Raw genomic sequence first — 19,734 nt, 5'->3', positions numbered from 1 at the left:
ACTGTTATATTAGTGCAGTCTCTACACACGTGTGTGTATGTGAGTAGTATGAGCGAAGAGCATGCTCATGTAAGGGATGAAGTTTGAGTAGGGAATTGTGAATGGTTGAAAGAAAGGATGCACACACACACATCAAGCATTGTGCTTCCCCTTATCCGTGCATTTAGATTACGACGGGTCTGCAACCTTAAACACTCAAAGAGCCATTTGGATCCACTTCCCACAGAAAAGAAAACACCGGGAGCCACAAAACCCTTCCCGTGCCTGACTATTTCTTGATTGGATACAAAACTAGTGTCAGCGTTCCAAATTATGATCTCCTTCAGCGCTGACATGAATGAATGAAAGAGGGAGCTTTAATGCTGAGATGAACTTCTACCTAGTTCCCTGCTCTTCAGTAGACAGCGTTACCTGGGTGACAGAGGGAGGGGGAAAATTCCTGTGAAAAGAAAGTGCTTGGGACGAAGAGATGGATCTGCACGATGGCCAATGAGACATTGGGGTTGAAGAACGGAAAGGGAGGGGTTTGGAAAGAGGTGCCAGTCTTGGCTACACACAGAGTTCAGGGATGTCATTCTCCTATTCTTAAATAAAAAAAAAGATTCATTAGAGACCTTGCGTTTGAGAATGAAGTTTATTTAAGATAGCAACGAAACCTGACAACTAGCATATGTAGTTGAATTAAATGTTCTGCTTTCTTCTGAAACTTTTATTTTCTTGGATTTATCCATGGTTGGCCTACCGGAGATCGAAAAGCTCAATAAATCGCATGCCAGTGGGTGTCGCACATTGGCGGTTATGACGCATATTTTGAGCGACAGGGAGCCACAGCAGAGGGTTGAAAGAGCCACATGCGGCTCCAGAGCCGCAGGTTGCTGCTCCCTGGATTAGGGTTACCCAACCTTGGCCACTTTAAGATCCGTGGATTTCAACGCTCAGAATTTTGGGAGTTGGAGACCACAGGTCTTAAAGTGGCCAAGTTGGGAAACCCTGACTGAAGATGGATCAGGGCTTGGCAGCCAACCCTTTGTTCACCTTTGGACAAACTCTGTAAGCGGCTGAAAATCCCGCAGTTGGCTGGCAGCTCCAGGATTTCAGCGAGAGGCATCGGATGGTAATTGTTCTTTGTTTTTCCCTTTCTGGCTTCACAGGACCCACCCTATTTCACGGTGCTACCAGGCTGGGAGTACAGACAAGAGGCAGGGAGGGAACTCCTGATTCCCTGTGCTGCAGCAGGAGATCCCTTTCCTGTCATCACTTGGAGAAAGGTACCCGGCCTGTCAGAAAATTCTGCAGGGCCTCTTTGGCTTTTGATGAGTAGCCACCCTTTGTTCCGGTAAGAGCAAACGGGGGGCTGCTCTACCGCTCTCGCCCTGTCCTACAAAGTGGGTGGGGGTAAAACCCAGCTCCTTGTCAGGAAGCATGTAGGACAGTGTGTCTCAACGAAGAGCTGTGACTTCCAACTCCCAGAATTCTCCAGCCAGCTTGCTTTAAGACGTGGGGAAATGCGGAAGTTGGACTCCACCACGCTTAAAATTGCTAAGGTTGAGAAACACTGGTGCAGGAACTGTAGCTGGGACCTTGAAGGAGCTCAAAGTAACCTTAGTCCCCACTTTACTTTCAGAATCTTTCTCTGAGTAGCAATAACAATAGACTTCTATACCATTTTACAGTGCTTTACAACACTCTCTAAGTGGTTGACATAGTCAGCATCTTGCCCCCAACAATCTGGGTCCTCATTTTACCCACCTCAGAAGGATGGAAAGCTGAGTCAACCTTGAGCCTGGTGAGATTTGAACTGCCGAATTGCAGGCAGCTGGCAGCCAGCAGAAGTAGCCTGCAGTACTGCACTCTAACCACTGCGCCACTGTGGCTCATAGTAGTCCAGAGTTAGGCCATTCTCCCACAGTATGAATTTGGTTTGAGATTCATTGCAGCACATGAGGACTTCATCCAGGACCTGAAGAGGGAAGGAGATCTTGGCATCCAGAGATGTTGAGTTCCACTTCTTACACCTCCCTGTAAGGTCTATCTCAGTTTGTGTTGGGTCTTCAACTCCTAGTGTTGGGAATGACGTGGGGAGCTGAAGTCGGGCATAAGTTAGATGGGCCAAACATGGTGGAGTTAACCAATATTGATGTGAAGGGAGCCAACTTGGGGGAGAGACTAACGTGAGACACAATAAGAGGTTCAAACGTCAGCGTTTTGACCTTGATTTTGTGGCCTTTCTCTTCTCTCTTCTGATATTCAGACTTTTTAAAAAACTTTCCCCTTACTCTTGTAGTTCCATAATGGACCCCATTGAGGTTCTCATGCTCTTCATGTTTTGGGTCCCTTTGCTTCACGTGGTCTCCATCCATTTCTTTCCACCAATATGGGCCTTTTTGTTAGTACTAAACCGCAGCCAGAATACTCCTGGTTCTCACTTCATCCTAAATTTAAAAGGCTGGACTTGGGCAGTAACCACACACTAACTGACTCTACTTTAGCCGAGCTTAGCATCTTCTCTGAATCAAGCCAGTGTGTTTGTTTAATTTTTTTAAAAAAGTTTTTTATTAATCATTCCAAATTAAAAACATCGGACATAGATATGACATCACTGGTTCAGAATATCTTCCAACACTTTAAACTAATACAAATTATATTAATGTTAATATTATAATATAATTCTTTAACCTTATATGTTATTTATACATAACATCATATTAACAATCTATATGGTATTTCTATACAATTATACATACTTGTCTATTAATCTATACCTGTATCTATCTATGCAATTTACATACATATTTATCCGTCATAACGTATATATTTCTCATCTAACACTACACCTTTGTCTCGGCTATGTTTGTTTAATTTAAGGCCCATTGTGACAGGTAAACTTGACCATGACAGAGTACTAAAATCTGAATTGAAATACTTCAGCAGTGAGTGAACCCGGTACAGAATCATCAGTGAAAGCAGAAGGACAACTCTTTCCATGTATCTTTCCTTGAGCCGCAGTGGCGCAGTGGTTAGAATGCAGTACTGCAGGTTATTTCTGCTGACTGCTGGTTGCCTGCAATTTGGCAGTTCAAATCTCACCAGGCTCAAGGTTGACTCAGCCTTCTGTCCTTCCGAGGTGGGTAAAATGAGGACCCAGATTGTTGAGGGCAAGATGCCGACTCTGTAAACCGCTTAGAGAGGGCTGTAAAAGCACTGTAAAGTGGTATATAAGTCTAAGTGCTATTGCTAAAGAAGGAAGGGAGAAAGAGGAAAGAAGGAAGGAAGGAAGGAAGGAAGGAAGGAAGGAAGGAAGGAAGGAAGGAAGGACTGTGGTGGCGCAGTGATGAGAGTGCAGTACTGAAGACTATTTCTGCTGACTGCTGGCTGCCTGCAATTTGGCAGTTCAAATCTCATCAGGCTCAAGGTTGACTCAGCCTTCCGTTCTTCTGAGGTGGGCAAATTGTTGGGGGAAAGAGGCTGACTCTGTAAACTGCTTAGAGAGGGCTGTAAAGCACTGTAAAGCGGTATATAAGTCTAAGTGCTATTGCTAGCAATGTCCCAGGAAAAGTGCACACCTAATTAATATCCTTTAGCAGTCCTCCAACAGGAAAGAAGCTGCCTTTTAACCGAGTTGTGACTTCATCAGTAAACTAGTAATTTATTAAAGGGAAGGAAAATCAGTAGATCTTTAGCTCCCTCTTCTGTTCTAGAGCAGTGAAACAGAGAACTAGGCTGGAATATTTACTGGAACTGCACGCTTCAAGAATAATTTCAGAAAGACCCAAAGAGGCTGCTTTCACGAATAGCCGAGAAATTCTACGATTTCTCAAGTTCCAAAGGATTTTGTATGGAATCAATTTGGAAGCTTGCACAGCTTGATTGATCAGGTATCTAAGCATCTTGGCTTCCTAGCATGACCACCAATTCAAAAAAAAAAAAAAAAAAAAAAGGTGGATAAGAGGATTTCTGTAAGAGAAGCCAACAAAGATCTCCTTTCTGAGGTTAAAATTTTGAGCATTCCTGGAGTCGGAAGCCCTTAGACATTTCATGGAACATGATCCAATTTTGCTTGATGGTGTGGCCAATTCCACGGAACTTGATCCAATTTAAGTTTATGGTATAGCTAGGGGTGGGCTTCAAAAATTTTAGCAAGGGGTCCTCTGGGTGGGCGTGGCCATGGTGGGTGTGGCCTAGTTGGCCTCCTGCACCACAGTGTGTGGGGGTCTTTTGCCCTCCCCGGGCTCTGGAGACTTTTTTTGAGCCTCCGGGAGGGCAAAAATGGCCTCCCCAGGCTCCGGAGGCCCTCTGGAGGCCAGAAATGGGCCTGTTTCTGGACTTCCCGAACTTCCAGTAGGCCCATTTTTTGCCCTCCCCAAGCCTCCATGTGCGCCTTGCACTTACCTGCATCCAAAACGGGCCACGTGGGAGGGATGAGACTGGGATGGGCGGGGCCAGCCAGGAGTGGAATTTGGGGATTCTCTGAACTGCACAGAATCTTAGCTAGAGGTTCTCCCGAACCCCTGCAAACCCCCAGCAGCCCACCCCTGGGTATAGCTGAGTCAGTTATAAAATGAACATCCCTCCCTCCCCCTTTACCTCTGGAAAAGGTAGACCTATGTGGCTCTACCTCGGGGCTGCAGGGGACATGAGAGATGTGCTTATGTTCCATCATTGCCAAGATTTTTTAAAAAATGGTCATCAGCCTCTGCAAGACTCAAGAGACTTCTTTTCTTCTTTGACCTTCCCTCACTCTTTCCAGAGCAAAAATGACCTGAAATTTGGAATCCAGCAACTCTGGAAGGTTGAGGGGACAGAAAAAGCAGGGAATGGGTGCGCTGGGGAACCACAGGTTGTCCACCCTGATCAGGGCAATAGATTCCTTGCTCAACATCAGTCCATTCCCTTCTTTGCAAGCCATCTGCAGAGGTTCCTGCTTGATGCCACTCTTGCCATCCCTGTCTTCCTTATCCACTTGGAGGGAGCCCATCTTCCACTGCCTCTTTGGCCCATGATCTCACCCCGTTCCATGGCTTTGGAATGTTGTGGCCCGTCGGGCTAGCTGCTGAATCAGACAAGGAGGAAGAGGTGGGGGGAGAGCCTGGACCACCTTTGGAGCCTTTAGAAAGGCTCTGAGAAGGAAACAGCATCAGAGACAGAGGCAGAGCCGGGGCCTTCTGTCTGCCCCTAGGTGGAGAGGCAGCTGTCTTTCGGGTCTGAGCTGAGTGAGGGGGAGGAACAGATGGGGCCCATCCCAGATACACGTATGCAAGGAGAGGAGAAGAGAGGAGAGGTGGAGGGAGGGAGGAGAGGAGAGGAGAGGAGAGGAGAGGAGAGGAGAGGAGAGCAATGGAGTGCAATAAGTCGGCTCTCAGGGAAAAGAAGTCGTAGACACTAGCCTGCCCCTCCTTGGCTGGGAAATAAATAGTAGGGGTTTGGGAGTGGCTGGTTGTCTCAGACAACTGTTTACTTTTAGGATACAGCAAGCAATTCGGATTTCTTGTCCAGGTTTGTCGGGACTAATTATGTTTGCTTTTTGTTTATCCACGTGAATAAAAGACTGTTCCTACCCTGTTTGAAAAGGGATTTCTTTGTACTCATGAGTAAGTGGCTTATCATTACTTTCTAAGGCTGGGTCAGAACGTGGCGTTTCTCTGTCCGAGATCCCCTCCCACTCCCTAGCAGATAGTAGCACCCTATTTCCAGATACTTGCAACATACCTCTGAGTTGTCTCTCTGTGTGTGTTCCTCCCCGTCCCTCTCTCTCCTTCCTTCCCTGGGCCTTCTCTCTTATTTGACCAAGGTAGGGAAGCCTAGTAGAAGTAGGCATACCACCCTTCCCAGTGGAAGCCTCCAGTTCCGATCTCTCAGTAAGGATGACCACGGAGAATGGGAATGCATTGCCACCAACATCGTCACAAGCATCACGGCAAGCACACATCTGACCGTCATTGGTAGGTATGAGGTTGGGAAGCATTGTTGATATGACCAACTGGTTGATCGTTGGGGAGGACTATGGACACTGGTGACATTTCTGCTCTAGGTTTTTTTAAAAAAAATTTAAAGTTTTATATAGCTGCTCAACAGTGGTGGGTTCTTCCCGGTTTGGCCCGGTTTGGCCGAGCTGGTAGTGGTGATGATATGACATCACCGAACTGGTTCTCTTTGTTCGGGAGCTGGGCCCTCCCCCCCGTTATCCTTACCTTTTATTTGGCCCCGCCCCCAATCTATTCGCTGCCTCCCGAGTCCCAGCTGATCAGCTAAAAGGAAAAAACTGTTTAAACTCTTGCCGTGGGGCTTCAAAGGGCCGCCCTACAGCTGATCAGTGTTAAAAGGCAGTGTGGTGGTAGATCAGTGCACTCAAAAAACAAATGAGTAGACCGGTGCCTCCAAAAACAAATGAGTAGACCGGAACGCTCCAAGAACAAATGGGTAGACTGGTACAGCTCTGCAAGCAATTAAAAGCCTGGTAGACCAGTACCTCTGCTAAATCCTAAAGAATTGTCACATGACCATCAAGCCATGCCCACAAAATAAGCCACGCCCACAGAACCGGTAGTAAAAAATTTTAGAACCCACCCCTGCTGCTCAATACACAAAAAATATGATTCGGTATGGCAAACAACCCCAATAACAGGTGGTGGTTTCCCCAGTACCACAACTAAAGTGAATAACAAGAACGAATCATACAAATTAGAGCCTGACAAAGCTGGCTGGCTGACTTGGGGCCAATCACCAGGCAACTTTGATTTCTAGTCCCACCTTAGACATGAAAACTGGCTAGCTGACGATTGGGCCAATTTCCAGGAGATCGTGAGTTCTAGTTCTACCTTAGGCATGAAAACTGGCTGGCTTACTTTGGGCGAATCAGCAGGGGATGGTGAGTTCTAGTCCTGCCTTAGACACGAAAGCCAACTGGGTGACTTTGGGCCAGTCACTCTCTCTTAGCCCAATGTACCTCCCAGGTTTGTTATAGTGGGCAAAACAGGAGGAGGAAGGAGTATTAGAAATATGTTTGCCAACTTGAGTTCTTTAGAGAAATAATACCGTGTTTTCCCGAAAATAAGACCCTGTCTTATATATTTTTTGAACCCCAAAATAAGTGTTTGGCCTTATTTTCGGGGAGGTCTTATTTTTGGGGGGCGCGTGGAACAAGACGGGAATCCTCTTGCCCTCTTACCTGATTTCAAGCTCTGTCTCCCTAAGTCTAACCAGAGGAAATGTCAGGGACCAGCTGTGCATGGGTTTAAATATTTTCGAGGAGGGGAGGGCTTATTTTCGGGGGAGGGTTTATTTTAGGAGGAGGGCTTATTTTGGGGGGAGGTCTTATTTTTGGGGAAACACAGTAATAAAGTAGGATATAAATCATACAAATAAGGCATTCTGCCTCACAGGACATGATCTCTTCAATTCTGATCCAAAGCCTGAGGTTTTGAAATCCTTCTCGAAGGCTAACAGGATTGGGGCCAGTCAAATCTCTGTGGGGAGGTGGTTCTGCACAGCAGGTGCATTAATTAATTGGAGGAAAAAAGCTAGAGAGTACAGAGAAGCATTTTGTGAGCAATAGCATTTTCCAGGGTCTTTTTTCTCACTTTCAATTAAATCTTCCCAGTTCTGTCTTGCTTATGATTCTGTTCTCCCACCCCCACCCCCCACCCCTTGCCAAGCCCTGATCATTCTGCAATTAGGAGAAGCTTCCTGGAGAACTTCCATTTAAATATAGTGATATTATATTTGATTTTGTTTGTTATCGAATTGTTTTCCTCTTTTAAGTGAAAGCTGACTGAGTGACATCCTGAATTGCTTTCTGCATGGGGTCTATATCCTTTTGCGTAGGTTTCTTGATGTGTTTTAGTTTATCGGATAACTAGCTGGATACCCGTGCTTCGTTATGAAACTATGTGATCGGGCATGATAAATTGACACTAAAAGCTTAAAACTTAATGTAGAATGTGTAACTCCGTAGCATCAGAGCGTGTTAATATAAGGCAACTGGCAGTTGGAACAGAGGGGGAGGGGGAGTAGAGTGTTCCAGCCTGCAGGCCGGATGAGTCATGCACTGGCCAGGCCCACACCCGGTTTAGCAAAGGGGTAGAATCAGAGAGTGTTAATATAAGGCAACTGGCAGTTGGAACAGAGTTCTTTTCAGGTGGGGAGGGGGAGTAGAATGTCTAACTCCTCAGCATCAGAGTGTGTGAATATAATACTGTATACAAAATACTAATGATCTGATGGTCATTTCGAAAAATCCTTTCTTAGTGAGCACCTACATGCCAAATTTCAAGTTTGTAGGCTTTACAGTTCTGAGATTTCATGATGAGTGAGTGGTATTTGGCTTTTATATAGAGAGATAATACAGGAATGTTAGGGTTCTCCAATGATCTGTATTTGAAAGGAAAATCTATTGGTTGCCTCCTTTCTTTCATCCTAGTTTAAACTCTGTTGCATTAATCTTGATGGTCCTAATTTCCCTCTCCTTGTTTTCAGGTACAAGTCCCCATGCCCCAAGTAATGTGCGTGTTGCTGTTTCCATGACCTCAGCCAACGTTTCCTGGGAACCTGGCTATGATGGCGGATACGAACAGACATTCTCAGTTTGGTACGGCCCTCTGTGAGTCATCCCAGCATGCTTTGCTCTCTGCTTCTTTTCTTTCCCAGTTGGCCAATGTGAACAGTAGACTTGAGTCCTTGTCCTTCTTAAACTGAGTTCTCTTGAATGTTGATTGTGTAGCAACAATACGCAGGTACCCCGTTTGAGTAATGAGAGTTTTGCAAACCCTGATCTTGATTAGTTGGCATAGGGAATAGGGCTTTGTCTATCCCTTTTTAAGGTGACTTTCCCATTGTGAAGAGATGATCAGTGACATTTAAATCTTGCTTTTCTTCCATGATGGAACCCGAATTACTCTTCATGGAATTTGCATAGACCATTCTATCACGTCAAATGCTTTCTTGGACCTCGTACGTTTGATTTTCAGTTAAACAGAATCCATCAGTAATCTCCAAGTCAGGATTTGAATCATGGAAAAACAATAGATTTAGATTGGCTCCTGTGGTTATCCTAATCTGTACAATGAAGCAGTAGCTTGCATTCCTGAGGAAACAGCAGCTGCAAAGGGACTGGTGGGAAGGTAAAGTCTTAAATATTATCTTTCACCCACCCAACTCCTTTATGATATAGATCTAGTATTGATCCATTCTTCCTCCAAAAGCAAGAAACAAAGCAAAACACAACACAACAAAACAAAAACAAATGTCTTCCATAATTCACTAAACTAAAGGCATCCAAACAGCAACATATCTGTGGTCCATCTTCAGACACCTGGTCTCAAGCAAACAAGACATAATAAACCTTCAAACATAATAGTTGAGTTTACCCAACATGCTGATTTCTAAATCTGACATAATAGTGCTTTATTCATGTGATTTGTTGGGCCCAAATAAACTATACAATGGCATCCTTTGATGGTCTGTTTCACACAACAGCTAAGAACACAGTTGGATTTCCACCCCGTGCTTAACCAAACGTCTAATTTAGCTGAATCTAGTGTTGTGTAATCCTCCATTGGTTAGTATGCTATACATCCTATGTATTACGTAATCTATCCTTCTTCAAGAAAACGCACCCTCAACATATCTAAAAAGCATCAGCTGGAAAAAGCTGGTGTATCAAATATTATGTGGTGATAAAGCTATTCACATCTGCCTTCTTGTAAATTGGATGAAATTGTTATTTAGAAGTTGTCTTCCGAGGCTTTTAGCAAATATTAATATTTGCTAAAAGTCACTGGAATTTAATGGTCCTATATTCATGAGTGTGCACCATGCATTATACCTCTAAAATATGACATACCAGAATTGGACTTCAGACAATTTACATTCTTCCATACATCTACTGTAGGTTTAACTCAATCCGGATGGCTCTAGGTGCCAATATCCATTTTGTATTGAAAACTTTCCCTTCCTAATCATCTACTTTGTCCAGGTTCTTCCTTTGTAGGGGGTTTAATTTTAGAAATCACATGTCAGTAGAAAGTTGATGGTTAGCTCACACTTCATTTCCCACCTGCAGCATCGAAGAGTGACATGGAAGTGTGAAAAAGCTGTCATACCAGAAAGGTATCTGGACTGCTTATGCAATATTTTTCAATATTCCAAAATAGCTGTTTAGATTTTACCGAAGAAAATATAGGGCATGCCAGTAAGCTTCAAAATTCCTCTCCCCAATAAAGCTATGCCTGCATCTGGAGTCCCATTGAAATAACTACCGTATTTTTCAGAGTATAAGATGCACTTTTTTCCCTCCTAAAAGAGGCTGAAAATTTGGGTGCGTCTTATACTCCGAATGTAACGGTGCCCAAAATGGCTACCCAGAACAGCTGCTGCCTTCTGTTACCCCTTCCGCGCTTCGCCTGCTTTAATCACTGGAGCTCCCTTTTGAAGCTGTTTTTCAGCCCCAATGTGAGCGAAGCAACCTTCTGTGCTTTGCCTGCTTTTCTAATTGCTGCTCCCTCCGACAATCAGCTGTGCTTTAGAAGCTGTTTTTTAGCCCCAATCTCAAAACAAGCAAGCGAACTAATGTGCTGAAGCTGATCAGGCTAAGGACTAGCCAGATGAATACTCGGTAGGCAGATTTTTTTTTTCCTATTTTCCTCCCCAGAAACTCAGGTGCATCTTATACTCCGCTGTGTCTTACACTCCAAAAAATACGGTATTCAGTTGTAGGTCTGAAGGCATTTAGTTGAGGTTCTTCTGAAAAGGGGGGAAAAAAATAAAAATTAGATAGGTTATTTCATACATAGGTTATTTCCCGGGGTGGGAAGTCCATCCACCTTTCTTTAAATTTCACTTCTTGAGTCAGTTCACAAGTCCTTTTGGTGTTGATTAATCAAATGAGGTATGTGAAAAGATCTCTAAGGTCAGATTCCATAGGTTTCTCTAGATTTGGGGGGGGGGCATATTACTAGTATTTAAGTAGTAGCAGATGAAACCAAAGAATTCACCAGCAGGAGAACTTAGAACATTGCTGGAATTAGCTTTGAGATCAGTGGACGAGTTAGATAAGACATTGGACTTTCATTGCTATTGCAAATCCTTATCACTGCAACAAACCTCCTTTCCTTTAAGCTGATTGGCATTATCTCAGTTGGCTGAATAAGGATATCGCCGTTGCCTTCTGTATTAGGTTGCCTATTTTCTTCCTATCCTTCTTTCTTCTTTCTGCCTCTGTCCTCTCGTCATCCCATTTGACCAGGGAAATCTACTGATAACTTAAATATTAGATGCACAAGTCCAATAATAAAGAACTGTTCTGATTTTTTGGAAAGAGGGAAGGAAATTCGGATAGGGTGGATGGATTCAAGAGCAGTGACAATGAGTGCACCATTGGGAGACTTGAAGGAACCGGTTAGGGATGATTTTTCTCATCTTGGAGAAAAATCAACGTAGCCAAAGAAAGTCTCCAAATAAATTGGCAATCCAGGTTTGGTTGTTTCAGTGTTTTATCTTCAGTGGCTTTGGCTTGGATTGGGGTCAGAAGGGATGAAATTGTAGCTTGGACTTCACCGTTGCTGAAATGGTGTCACAGGTGAATAAGGTTGAAAGCAACGTGCAGCTCAGAGGGTCATATGGCTGTCGAGCTGAGGACATCTGAGTTAGCTTAGTCTCCACGTATGTGTCTGCCATTTGAGTTGGTCTTAGACTGTGAAGAGAGCCACCCTTAATGAATGTTTACATCTGCCTGCTGAAATAATCAGACGTTTATGGTGAGATGCCAACGGGCAGCAGGATGGCTGATGCGCAGACATAACATTTCTCATCGTTAGTGCACTGCTTGTGGCTTTCATGAGTTCAATCAGTCATGCCGTTTGAAAAGCAAGACGTGTGTTCAGGTATCAGAGAACAAGCAGAAACTGGGTTGATTATCCTACCCGTTTGCGGCAGTTGTCATAAACGTAGGATGTAAACCTTGAGATACCCAAGTGCAGAGTTTTTATAGAGGGGGAAATAGAAGAGCCTCATGCTAGTCCTTTGAACCCACTCAAGATGCCTTTTTATTTAAAAAATAATAATAATAACCAAGTTATCTAATTCAGATTAAAAAAGAAAACACTTGACGGAATGTGAGTAGCATCAGTGGTGGTATTCAGTTGGTTTGATCCGGTTCGGGCGAATTGGTAGTGGCGACGGCAGGAGGCTCTGCCACCCACCCGGATGTCATCACATCCCGGTTTTGATGATCTGCGCATGTGCGCACGCTCACATTTCCGAACCGATAGCGAAGGTAAGTGAATACCACCTCTGGCTAGCATATGTTTAAATGGCAGCCAAAAGAGATGTGTGTCAACTTGCAAAGCTTTCAAGTTGCCATGAGCAGGAAGGAGGGAGAACTGAAGTGAATTCCATACATTTTTTCTGACTGCAATCAGAAGGAGGGTGTTAGGTTTCACAGCCAGCCAAAGTGGTTAATTGGAGAATGTGATTTATGACATGGCCAGAGAGGAGGGGAGAGACAGGGTCATAGGGGAACGTAAATCTACGTAGGATCAGTCCTAACCAAACCACATCTGAGTATTGCCGGAATGGTGCTCCTAATAAATGAATATATTTCCTTTGAAGTTTGGATCATGGCTCATGAATTAATTAGGCCATCTTTCGGAAACTTGACAATGGTGATGTTGAAGGATGGAGATTGCCTTCCTTTGTTCTTTTCCGCTCGTTCCTTATAATCAAGTGACACAGACTGAAGTCAACATGCAAACAGGATGTATTATTTGCATGATGGCTGGCTGGGGAATTCTGGGAGTTGAAGTCCGCATGTCTTAATGTTGCCAAGTTTGACAAACCCTTGATTTAGGTCACCAAATTCAGTTTTTTTTCTCTCCATATGGAATTTAGATGACTGGTGCAATTTCTTAAAGTGTGTGTGTTGTGTCTCTCTCTGTTTGCGTATGCGTATGAGAGAGATTAAATAGGATCCTGGCATCAGAACCAATCCCCAAACAAGCCCGTTGTTCAGGAAGAAATTATCTCTGCTTTTCCTTTATGGTCCCTTCTCCATCTCTTTCTCCTGCTTTCTCCTTCTTTCTTTTTTTTTCTCTGCGATTCTTCCTTTCTGAAGAACCTGCTCTTTGGATGGTCTTTTCTATCTCTCTCTCTAGGATGAAGAGGGCACAGTTCGGACCTCATGATTGGCTCTCCCTTCCAGTACCGGCTGGTCCCAGTTGGTTGCTTGTGGATAACCTAGAACCAGAGACTGCCTACCAGTTCAGTGTCTTGGCCCAAAATAAGCTGGGCACAAGCTCCTTCAGTGAGGTGGTCACCGTAAATACTTTAGGTGAGTCCTGGAGATGGATGCTTTCCACTATCCTTCTTTTCTCGTACCCATTCAGCAAAGTTCTAGGTAGACTTATGTGCAAAGTCTACTGTTCCATTTCATTTCCAATTCTGGGCATCAGGAAAGCCAGGAGTTTTCCAGAAAGTAATATTCCAAAACTGGAGGCTTCACATGGTATTCCGGACATTGTGTTCTTTTGGAATGAACAATTAATTTCTGGAAAACATTTGGACCACTCCTGGTAGGGCTGGATAGGTATGATTCAGAACAGGGGTGAAATGCTTCCGGTTCAGACCGGTTTAGCCGAACCGGTAGTGATGGTGACCGGTGGTTTGGAGAACTGGTAGCGATGGCAGCGCGAGGCTCTGCCCACCCGCCCGGTCGTCGTTACTTCCTGGTTTTAATCAGGAAATAACCTGAACCGGTAGTAAAAAAAAATTGGATTTCACCACTGTATTGCACTATACAGTAGAGTTCAATATAGTTACTGCCCTGGGATAGAATCTGTTTTTCCGCCTATTTGTCCTTGTTTTTATTGTCCTGTACCGTCTACCAGATGGTAATAGTTCAAAAAAAAAAAAAAAAAGGGTGCCCAGGATGAGATGGACTTTTAAGAACGTTTTGAACTTTCTTAAGGCAGCGGGAGCTATAAAGCTTTTCCAAAGAGGGGAAAGGGCAACCCATGATCCTCTGGGCAATGACGTTGACCCTCTGGAGCACTGTCCTATCTGCCTATATGAGAAGAAAAATGTCTTCAAGGAAAAACGAAGGAAGTCCAGTTGCCTCTTGAAAAAGCACCTTTGGGACAACCATGACTTGGATGACGGAAAATCTCCATAGACATTTTGGCTCAGAAATTGTTCAATTTTACAGGAAACCAAAGAGAAAGATCTATTTAGATAATAATAATAATAATAGAATTTTTTATTGGCCAAGTGTGATTGGACACACAAGGAATTTGTCTTTGGTGCCTATGCTCTCAGTGTACATAAAAAGACAAGATACATTCGTCAAGAATCATAAGGTACATAAGGTACAATGATAGTCATAGGGTACAAATAAGCAATCGAATCATACTACGAAACAATCAATATAAATCGTAAGGATACAGCAACAAATTACAGTCATATGTAACATACAGGAGCCTGGATAGCTCAACAGACTAAGCACTGTAATTTAACACCAGCTGTCTGCAATTAAAGTAAGATCGAATCTCACCAGGCTCAAGGTTGACTCAGCCTTCCATCCTTTCTAAGGTAGGTAAATTGAGGACCCAGTTTGTGGGGGCAATAAGCTGACTTTGTATAAAAATATACAAAAGTATGAAGGCTATTGCTTAACGCATTGTAAGCCGCCCTGAGTCTCCGGAGAAGGGCGGCATATAAATCAAATTAAATATATATATATATATATATAGTCATAAGTGGGAGGAGATGGGTGATAGGAACGATGAGAAGATTTAAATAATAGTGGCCAATTACATTGGCAAATCACAACTTCAGCCACAACAATACACGAGCACACAATAGATACAAACTTAAAGTGAACCGCTCCAAACTCGACTGCAGAAAATATGACTTCAGTAACAGAGTGGTTAATGCCTGGGATGCACTACCAGACTCTGTGGTCTCATCCCCAAAACCCCAAAACCTTAACCTAAAACTGTCTACTGTTGACCTCACCCCATTCCTAAGAGGTCTGTAAGGGGCGTGCATAAGAGCACCAGCACGCCTTCCATCCCTGTCCTAATGTTCCCTTTAATTGTACTCATTTTATGTATTCATTTCATGTTTATACTTATATATTATTATCTAATATGTACTCGACAAAATAAATAAATAAAAAATAAATGTCCTCTAGAACTAGACGTTCGTGCAAATTAATGCAGTCTTTTCCTATCCTGGTTATTTACTTTTTTCCTCTTCTCTTTTTCCTTTTGTTTTTTAATTAAAAACCAATATCTTTAGCATTCCCTGTCACAACACCAGAACCTCTGGTGCTGGTTACTCCACCAAGGTGCCTAACAGCTAACCGGACTCAGCAAGGTGTTCTCCTCTCATGGCTCCCTCCAGCCAATCACAGTTTCCCGATTGACCGGTATATCATGGAATTTCGGGTTGGAGAAAGATGGGAGATTTTGGATGATGCCATCTTAGGGAGCGACACTGACTTTTTTGCCAAGGATTTGACTCAGGTAGGTGGAAACTCTGGAAAAATGGTGAGTGACTTTTTTCTCCATCCTTTGGACACTAGTCTTATTGTCAAAGCAATGTTGTATGACTTGATGGAACAGGACAAACATAATTGCTTGATGTGATATCTGTGGCGTCACAGTGTTCTGCCCCAGCTATGGATCTCAAAGAACACAGCACACGCAAACTCTGAACAAAATGGAAACCCTATGGAACAATCTACCCCCAGAGATACGAGTGATCTCCGACCTTCGGATTTTTCGTCGGGCCCTAAAAACTCATTTTTTCCAGTTAGCCGGTCTGTCTTGATTTTAGGGTTAGTTTTTAAAATTTTAATATTGATTTTAATTGACAAGTTTTAAATTATGGGCCAAATTATAAATTATTTTAACTTTATTTTTAAACTGTGATGTTTTGTATAGATGTTTTTATCTTGGCTGTTCACCGCCCTGAGTCCGAAAGGAGAAGGGCGGTATAGAAATTTGAATAAATAAAATAAATAAATAAATAAAACTTAGTGTACTCAAATAACACAGTTTTAGCAAATGCCGGCTATTAATAAGCGTTCTTAACAGCCTGCCAGAATTCCACAGATAAGATAGTCAGAGTCTTACTGGAGTTGGCAGAAAGCCCAGAATCAAGGTTGCAGAGAAAATCCCAACGCGATGATTAGTGAACTAAAGTTGTTTCCTGCAGCTTGTTACAAGCTGCATTGTTTCTTAAATAGGCTAAGGGCGTGGCCAATTAGCCCCAAGCCTTACTCTCGAGGAGACCTCCTCCTGAGGAACCACTCCTGCCTTTTGGCAGCTCTGTGTGCCCGTGCATTGAGAAGAGGCTCCTCCTCTTCATCCTCTTCACTTGAAGGAGCCTCTGGAGGTTCTGAAGGCCCTGACTGAATCCCCGCCTCTGGCACCACATCTTCTTCAGCCTCCTCGCTGTCCGACTCAAGCGCCGGCTACACAGGCTGCTGGCGCAGTACCACACCAGCCTCCTTATCGTCAGGATCAGCAACAATCCGCGCAGGCCACTGGCGGGCCACAACACACGGTGGCGCTGTGGTTAGAATGCAGTATTGCGGGAAAACTCTGCCTGTAGCCTGGAGTTCGAACCTGACTGGCTCATGGTTGACTCAGCCTTTCATCCTTCCAAATTCAGTAAAATGAGGATCCAGATTGTTGGGGGCAATAGGCTGGATTGTAAACTGTTTAGAGAGATCTGTAAAGCACTGTGAAGTGGTATATAAGTCTAAGTCTACTATTGTAATGCTCTCTACATGGGGCTCCCCTTGAGGTGCACCCGGAGGCTCCAACTGGCGCAGAGTGCGGCCGCGCGGGTGGTTATGGGAGCAACATGGAGCTCCCATGTAACACCTCTCCTGCGCGAGCTGCACTGGCTCCCGGTGGTCTTCCGGGTGCGCTTCAAGGTTCTGGTTACCACCTTTAAAGCGCTCCATGGCTTGGGACCTGGTTACTTATGGGACCGCCTACTACCATCATCAGCCTCCCACCGACCAGTACGCTCCCACAGAGAGGGGCTCCTCCAGGTGCCGTCGGCCAAACAATGTCGGCTGTCGGCCCCTAGGGGGAGAGCCTTCTCTGTGGGGGCACCGACGATCTGGAATGAGCTCCCCCCAGAGATATGGAGGATTCCGGATCTGCGCACCTTCCGCCGCGAGTTGAAGACGCTTTTATTTCATCAAGCTGGCCTCGCCTAAATCTTCTCCCTTTTAAGTGTAAATTCTAAATTTTAATGGATTTTAAAATATGGGTATTTTTAAATTATGGGTATTAATTCAGCCAAATTTATTTAATCTATTTTATTTGATTTTAAATTTTGTATATTTATGTGTTTTATTTCATGGCTGTGCACCGCCCTGAGTCCTTCGGGAGTAGGGCGGTATAGAAATTCAATAATAAATAAATAAATAAATAAATAAATAAATAAATAAATAAATAAATAAATAAATAAATAAATAAGGGCTATGTCTATACCTCACATTCCAAGTTGATGGCATTAAAAGTTCCAAAACAGTTAAACTATTTGGCTTAAATAATATATCCCCCCCCACAAATGTTTTACATTTTGATCAGTTCAGCAAAAATAGAACAGAAAAAAGTGGAAAGGGATAGAATATATACATATAATTAGTTACATTGCACTATAACCCCCAAATTTTGTTGTTGTTAGTTGCGAAGTTGTGTCTGACCCATTGCAACCCCATGGACAACGTTCCTCCAGGCCTTCCTGTCCTCTACCATCCTCTGGAGTCCATTTAAGATCACGCCGACTGCTTCAGTGACTCCATCCAGCCACCTCGTTCTCTGTTGTCCCATTCTTCTTTTGCCCTCAATCGTTCCCAGCATTAGGCTCTTCTCCAGTGAGTCCTTCCTTCTCATTAGGTGGCCAAAGTATTTGAGTTAACCCCCAAATTAATTCACGTTAATTAATTTTTTTTAAAAAAAGAAAAATAATTGTATTGCTGGTGTTGCATAAGATTCACACTGAAGTAAGGTTTGAAGTGAGAATTCAAAAGGTGAGATTTAATACAACGACTAGGAAAAAGTAAAAAGTAAAAGCAAAGAAAAAGAAAAACCTGAAATAAAATAGACGTTATCTGTAAGGAAATGTTATCTCATTTCTCTTTTGATGTTCCTGCTTCCCTGTTTTAAATTTTATTTAATCTTGTGAGGCCCTTGGTATTAAGTCCTCTTGATTCTACCTGGATTTGACTTGTGCTTTTGTTGAATTTATCTGGGCTGCTGTTATCTTTTATGATTATGTCGGGGATGGTCCATCATCTCTATTTCATGGTAGAAGCTACCCTACGGGATTCTTTTCAAGGCAGAAGGTCAGGGTGTAAATCCCATTATAAAATAAATCAGGATGTGGATTCATAAATAATCAACTCGCATGAATGCTTGTTTGAATGGATCTATAGGGAAAAAACCTTTATTGCAACACTGTTCAAAAGCAAATCTATTAAGTTAGTAGGACTTGTTTTCATATAGGAACATAGAGGAGTGCAGCTGAGCTGTAGGAAGCTTCATGCTAGGCTTGCCAGATTGTCAGAGGTCCTAGCTTTGGAAAATGGGTTGTCTGGTTTTGCTACAAAGTTAATAGCCCATGGATGCTGCATTTGCTCCTTGGACCCAGAATTGTGGGGTCCTTGGTGGTCTCTAAGCTTGGTGGTTTTCTTGCAGATGATTCATTACCAAACCAAGTGATATATTCAGTGTTGTTATCAAACAAGGTGACAAAATAATAATAACCAAGTTTATCTAATTCAGATTAAAAAAGAAAACACTTGACGGAATGTGAGTAGCATCAGTGGTGGTATTCAGTTGGTTCGATCTGGTTCGGGCGAATTGGTAGCGGCGACGTTACCTGATGGTGTCACCTCAATTGGTAATGAAATGTTTTCAAGAAAACAACCAAGCTCAGAGAGCACCAATTGTAATTGTAAAGTTTATTGTCATTGTATGTTTATATACAGTATACCCATAGAACAAAATTCACATAACACGCAGAGACCAAGCCCAACACACATGACAATCCTCAGTCACACCCCCACCCACCAAAATTTCCCCACCCCTAAACCACCTAAGCATCCACACAGCAGACCAAGTAATGCTGTCCAACAGCTCACTGATGGTGGCCTTTTAGTTCATTGTTGAGTGCAATTATAACTCTGGGATATAAACTATTCAGAAGACGTGTGGTCCGAGTTTTAATTGTTCTGTATTTTCTGCCAGAAGGCAACAGTCCAAAAAGATTGTAAGCAGGATGGGAAGAGTCTCTGAGAATGTTATGCAACTTCTTCAAACAGCGAGATTCGAAGATGTCGTCCAGGGCTGGTAGCTGGAGCCCGATGATATTCTGGGCAGTTTTAATAATTCTCTGTAGAGCTTTTATGTCCACTCAGAGCTGCTCCCATACCATGCAAGAATGCCGTATGTCAGGACATTCTCAATGGTGCTGCGATAGTAGGACAGAAGTAGATGCTGAGATAGATTTATCTTCCTGAGCAGTCTCAGGAAGTACAGCCTCTTCTGTGCCTTCTTCGCAAGCATGTCAGCATTCATAGTCCATGAGAGGTCCTCCGAGATATAAATGCCCAGAAAGGATCCCACATTTCAATCCTGACCTGCAAATGCTATCTTCTATCCATCTTGGAATTCTCCAAAGGATTGTCTTGCGTCCTACTGTTGGGGAACTTTTAGC

The 19,734-nt window shown here is 43.4% G+C and overlaps 1 protein-coding gene across 1 annotated transcript in view; it reads left to right on the top strand.

Annotated features, from left to right (window-relative positions):
• IGSF9B (immunoglobulin superfamily member 9B) overlaps nucleotides 1–19,734 on the top strand; it is an 80,015-nt gene that overhangs the window by 32,951 nt on the left and 27,330 nt on the right. Inside the window, exons 10-14 of the mRNA XM_070952319.1 lie at nucleotides 1,152–1,268; nucleotides 5,789–5,939; nucleotides 8,473–8,584; nucleotides 13,146–13,321; nucleotides 15,289–15,515. Of these exons, the coding sequence (XP_070808420.1) occupies nucleotides 1,152–1,268; nucleotides 5,789–5,939; nucleotides 8,473–8,584; nucleotides 13,146–13,321; nucleotides 15,289–15,515 (783 nt within the window). The remainder of the gene's footprint in view (nucleotides 1–1,151; nucleotides 1,269–5,788; nucleotides 5,940–8,472; nucleotides 8,585–13,145; nucleotides 13,322–15,288; nucleotides 15,516–19,734) is intronic.

The sequence above is a fragment of the Pituophis catenifer genome, unplaced genomic scaffold (assembly GCF_029215685.1).
Source record: "Pituophis catenifer annectens isolate HBS135680 unplaced genomic scaffold, rPitCat1.0.hap2 SCAF_12, whole genome shotgun sequence".
Taxonomy (NCBI): Eukaryota; Metazoa; Chordata; class Lepidosauria; order Squamata; family Colubridae; genus Pituophis; species Pituophis catenifer.
Note: the sequence above shows the minus strand (reverse complement) of the source record. Positions and strands in the feature narration are given on the sequence as shown.